The sequence below is a fragment of the Leptodactylus fuscus genome, chromosome 1 (assembly GCF_031893055.1).
Source record: "Leptodactylus fuscus isolate aLepFus1 chromosome 1, aLepFus1.hap2, whole genome shotgun sequence".
Classification (NCBI taxonomy): Eukaryota; Metazoa; Chordata; class Amphibia; order Anura; family Leptodactylidae; genus Leptodactylus; species Leptodactylus fuscus.
This window is the reverse complement of record NC_134265.1, coordinates 185,482,466-185,488,371: the sequence shown is the minus strand read 5'-3', so window position 1 is coordinate 185,488,371 and position 5,906 is coordinate 185,482,466. Positions and strand designations below refer to the sequence as shown.

General features: G+C 44.2%; 1 protein-coding gene across 1 annotated transcript; it reads right to left on the bottom strand.

Annotated features, from left to right (window-relative positions):
• Positions 1-217: 217 nt before the first annotated feature.
• TOMM5 (translocase of outer mitochondrial membrane 5) lies at positions 218-2,734 on the bottom strand. Its single transcript, XM_075280625.1, has 2 exons — positions 2,545-2,734; positions 218-574 (listed from the first exon to the last, which is right to left on the bottom strand). The coding sequence occupies exons 1-2, from the start codon at positions 2,663-2,665 to the stop codon at positions 540-542; spliced, it is 156 nt and encodes a 51-aa protein (XP_075136726.1). The 5' UTR covers positions 2,666-2,734; the 3' UTR covers positions 218-539.
• Between the last annotated feature and the right edge of the window lie 3,172 nt (positions 2,735-5,906).

Here is a 5,906-nt window from a genome sequence, read left to right as displayed (position 1 = left end):
GGACCTCAAGCATTGACCACATTTCTGGTCATGCTGTCAGGCCACATGATTTTCTTAATGTGCCCTTTAATTTTTTTTTATAAAAGTTATGTTTTAGCAGCCATTTTTTCTGTGATCAATTCAATGGCTAGTGGTTGTGTGTGGGAGAAAGACTGCACCTTGACAGTGTATTCTCTTACCTTCCCTATTTGAAATAAAGAATTAAGCTATAATAAAGAAAAGAAAACCTTTTGTCTTTATTTTATGAGAAGAAAAGGTCATAGAAAGGCCTCTGCGTGCATTTGTATGCTATATTCCATCCAAAATGAATGAAGCAATGGCACAAGAACCAAGAGTCACTCATAACTTGCACAATTCCAGGGGGACATCTTGACCAGACACATCTTCATGCAATTAGACAACACAATAGAGAACTTTTTTTCTTGAAAAAAAATGTTGATGACGCTTCCAATGTTCCTCTGCCCATAGTTTAAAAGCTGATAAATTAGTTCAGTGCATATGGTAACTGGAGGAGACCATTCCCCGCAGATGTTACCTAATCATATACTGTCCAGTTTCTTCAAGATAAAAGGAGCTGTCAAAAAAATAGAAGATATGTATTAACAACAGGTTCATTGAAGGATTGTTCCAGTTCATATTTTTCTCTGTTGGGGTCCTTGTGGTTCATAACCTTTGGCCCATACGTGAATGATGCAGCAAATCAGTGGCTGAGAATTCAAGGAGAGCATTAACACTCCGTTACTGATATGGAAAACAAAACACCAAAGTCTGGGACCCCAGAACAGAGAAGTGAGTATACAGTAACTGTTTTTATGTTCTCAACACCTCAACAGAAATTACAAACATGAAATAGAACACCCCTGTAATCCACAATCTAAACTGGTTTCAGCATCACATTGTACATATGGTCAATGAGTACTCATAGCTCCATGCCCTTTGCATAAGTATATTTGTTAGCCATATACAGGGCACAGTGGACAAAAAGTGAGATGACTACCATGTGAACCAAAAGGACATTAATATCAGACATTTTCTTATCAAGCTAAATATCAAAGTTTTTGGTGACAGAGTGAGCATGCATAAGCACACCATCCATTTAGTTTACAGTTTGTGTCCTCAGCCCTGTGGTTCAATAGAAGCTAATGGAGAGGTTTTATTTTAAAGGGCACCAACCACCTACCATAAACATATTCAACTACTACTACCACCACCACCACTTTACATAAATACATTACAGTGATAACATTTTTGTTATGCATGTCGTCATGCCAAATTTAAATTTTTGCGCTCCTGCAAAAGGTGTATTTTCTGCTCCCATTCTTTTCAATCTGAGTTCTCAGGCAGAGTCTGCCTTAAGAACAAGCCGGATACTTAATTTTTTCTGTTAACTGAAAAAAAAAAAATCAACCAGCAGAAAAAACATCAGCTACTGCCTCCCATTAAAGTGAATGGGAGGAGGATTTCTGGCAGAATATGTGGTAGATTCCACCTCAAATTCAGTGTCAAATTCCTAGCTGTGAACGGCCCCTGAGACTGGGTTCATATGGGGGATTTTTGGACCAAATTTTGATGTGGAATACGCCTCAGAATCTGGTCCAAAAAAACACTTCCCGTTGACTTCAGTGGGAGCCGTTCACTTCTTTTTTCCGCTAGCGGTTTTATGCTGTCGCGGAAAAAAGAAACAACCTGCCCTTTCTTTCCACTGCAGTGTCCGCGGCGCAACACCTCCCGACTAGGCCCATTCATTTGAGCCTAATCCGGAGCGGAAGGCCGCGACTTTGGACCAGATTGTGAGGTGGCCTCTGCATCAAAATCCAGGCCAAAAAACCCGTGTGAACCTAGCCTAACACGGTACTGACAACTGAACATACTTTAGCAGCAGACTCCCTTATAATCACATTCGACATTGGAAAAATATTTTTGTGTGTCTGTAGTTTGGGCATTTTTGGATGTGGAGATACCCTAATGTGTTTATGGTTATTTGTGATCTAGGGTTAGGGGAATAATTAAGGTTTTTTTTTTTTTTTTTACACTAATTACAATAACTATGTAGGGGGGGGGGGGTAACTTGTAGTGCCCAAAATACCCTTTTAAGGGGCCATTCACACAGGCAAAGAGGAATGAGAAGAAGACTTCTGCCTCCAATTTTGCACTACTTTTATTGGCCCTGTAAAGCCTGCAGCAAAAAGCCAGTGTGTCTTGTACATGGGTTATGCAGCTGAATTAGCTGCATCAGACTTGAGCAGGACAATTCTTTTTTTTTCCAGGATCCTACATTGGTGTCTGCCTCCCAGGAGTTATTTCCTGTACAAAGCAGCTCATGGCAATAGGACACGGACAGGACATCGGAGAGGCAGTGACTAGGCAATTCATCTTGGAGAGAGGATGCCTTTCTTCCAGGTTTTTCTCCAAATGTCAGTTTAAGCGCACACCACCATTTCGTTACTGAAATAGCCATAGCACTCCCATCCTCCCAGAAGATACACATCGATAGAGAGTGCATGGTGTGTTCAGGGAATCAATGCACACGTGTCTGTCACTTACTGATCCTAAGCACGGCCACATAGATGAGGAAGTTCCGCACTGAGCTGATGACATCTCGCCTCATCTTGGCTCGCATCTCTTCTGGATCAGCTTTCGGCCCAAGACCCTCCAGTCTGAACATGGTTATACAAGAGACGAACTCCACGGGCACAGAACTGAAACTACAGAGGTCAGCAACACGAGACTCCGCCTCCCGAGGACGCGAGAATTGTGCGTCATACGGGGGCCGCAGAGAGACTATTCTGGCGACGCCTCCATGTGACGTATTCGGTTAACAAGGAGGGAGGATGACTAGTGTGTTACTGAGTGAAGATGTGCTTATGTATGTTCCTTATGGCCGTGCAGTTGGTGTGCTGTGTCCCTAAGTGAGGACACTACTCACTACTACTACTAAAATGTGTGCATGCTGTATGTGTGGGTGTTATATGATGGGGAACTTGAACAAACCAACCATTGAGGAGAAAATTAAGAGTAAGTTCAGACAGAGTTTTTTGGTCAGGATTTTGAGGCCGTGTCCACCTCAAAATCCTGACCAAAAAGACGGCTCCCATTGAAATCATTGGGAGCCGCTCTGGAGTTTTTTTCGGGAGCTGGCTTGTTTCGGCTCCCGGAAAAAGAAGCGAGGTGCTCATTCTTCAGGCCGTTTGGGCTCGTGATTCTGCCTGAAGACGCACCCTCCTCCCATCTAGGCCCATTCATTGGGAGCGGAGCGGAGTGTCCGCCTGGATGCCGGTGCAGTGCACCAACTTTCAGTTGCGGCTACCCAGCTTTTGGTCCCGAACCTGAGGCCACCTCCGCCTCAGGTTCTGGACCAAAAAACTCTGTCTGAACTTACCCTAAAACTCACGTCTCAAGGAGTTTAGGCTGAGCTCACACGTAGTTTTTTGGTCCGGAATCTACCTCAAAATCAGCCACCAAAAAAAGCCTCCCAATTGAGGAGGATTCCTGACCAAAAAACTCAGTGTGAACTTAGACTAAGGCCCCACAGGACAATACTCAGCGCTAAAGCTCTGTACTCTGCGGGAAAAAGCACGGCGGGAGCACATCACGGTTCTTCCTGCAGCGCTTTGAACAGGAAGTTTACAGAGTTTTCCTCCGCAGACTTTCTGTTATATCTACGGTAAAGCTGCAGCGTTTCCTAAGATTATAGTCCGTATTTTTCGGACTATAAGACGCACTTTTTTTCCCCCAAATTTGGGGGGAAAAGAAGGGTGCGTCTTATAGTCTGAATGTGGCGCCTGGCATCCGCTGTACTAGAGAGGCGGAAGCTGGCAAGTGATAGACGCCATTACAGGTGCCGGGGCCAGCGACATCGCTGCGCTCCTCTGCCCTGCATGAAGCCAGCAGCGGGAGGAGTGATGCTATTCCGCTCCTCCGTCCCCCCCGCCGCTGGCTTCATGCAGGGCAGCGATGTCTCAGGCCCCGGCGTCTATCCCTCCCCGGCATCCGCCTCTCTAGTACAGCGGATGCCGGGTCAGTATCGGTGGCTTCTCCCCATACAGGTGACACATGGAGCCTCAGACCTAACTAGCCGCACACAGAAACCATTCATCCGAGGCCTCTTCATTACATCCTGTACACGGAGCATGCTCACTCTTCACTCGATTATGTACAGGCACGTGACAGAAAGCGGAGCATGACGGGAAAGCGAGAGAGAGGGGGAGGAGCTCGGCATCCGGCAACTCAGTGTGTACAATGTGTACTAAACCCCCCCGTATATACTGTGTGTACTGCCCCCCCCCCCCTTATATACTGTGTGTGCTGCCCCTGTATATACTATATGTACTGTCCCCTGTATATACTGTGTGTACTGCCCCCTGTATATACTGTGTGCTGCCCTCTGTATATACTATATGTACTGCCTCCTGTATATACTATATGTATTGCCCCCCCGTTTATACAATGTGCACTGCACCATGTATATGTATACTGCCGCTTGTATATGCTATATATAACCTATATCGGGCCCCTCCTGTACTCTGCTATGTAAAAAAAAAATAATGTATATAATGCTCCTCCAATAAATAGTACCCCTATATTACACAGTATATCACCTGTGAGCCTTGTGACTACATACAGTGTATACAGGTGTAACATCTACAGAACATGGTGTATACAGTGCGCTGTATACCATCTGTGAGCCTTGTGACTATATACAGTGTATACAGGTGGTGACATCTACAGAACATGGTGTATACAGTGTCCTTCTCCCCCGTACCTGTAAAGTTGCAGGCCGGCTCCTGCGCGGCGATATCGCAGGAGCCGACCTGTTCGGGTGACAGCCGGGAGCCTAATGAGGCTCCCGGGTCTGTCACTGCTATATTAGTATTGCGGCTGGGTCTATGACCAGCCGTAATACTAATACACAGAATGTCCCATAGACGGCAATACAGTTGTATTGCCGTCTATGGGACTTGCAATCAAGTGACCGCAGGTTCAAGCCCCCGGGGGGGGGGGGGGGGAATAAAATAGTAAAAAAAAAACTTTAAAAATATGAAATAAATAAAAGTTCTAAATCACCTCCTGTCCCTAGAATATATATATATATAAAAGTAGAAAATCATATATCATAAACCACTGGGGTTTTTTTCAATAAAAGGTGATCTAAGAAATAGATATTCCCCAAAATGGTAAACTAAAAAGTACTTCTGGCCCCGCAAAAAAAAAACACTCTATGCATCCCCGTACAGCTGCAGGGTCACCTGTCAATGTGGCCTTGCAGCTGTTGCAAAACTACAACTCCCATATATTAAATATTTTACCAGTTTTTGCTTCAAAATTTTTTTTCCCTATTTTCCTCCTCTAAAACCTAGGTGCGTCTTATAGTCCAGTGCGTCTTATAGTCCGAAAAATACGGTAATTGACATGCTACAACTTCCAAAACCATGCCGTTTTTGGAAAATGCAGCGTGTCCGCGCTACGGTTCGAAATGCAAAGTGAGCATGGGATTCGCATGAATCCCATGCACTTTACAGATACTGTAAAATGCCGCAATTTTTCGGGCAAATCATGGCGTTTCCAGCCCATGGGGACTCGACCATAGTGTAACAAGCTGTGCAGATGTTGGTAGGTTCACACTAGCATTTGGGTTTCGTTCTTGACCTGAAAAATTGATGTTTTTAATTAAAAAAAAAAACTAAATACAAGTACAATGGGGCACAATTTGAAATTAGTTGTGGGTAACATCACAATCAATTTCAGGAAATATGGTGTCACTGAAAGATTTGAGTTTAGGCATCGAACTAATGTACCAGCAGATATAGTTGGAAGATCTACAATAGGAGAATTTAAGCATTCCTGGAATAAATGCATATCTATTCTAGGATAAAATGGTAGTAATATAAGGATAGGGTAAATGGACT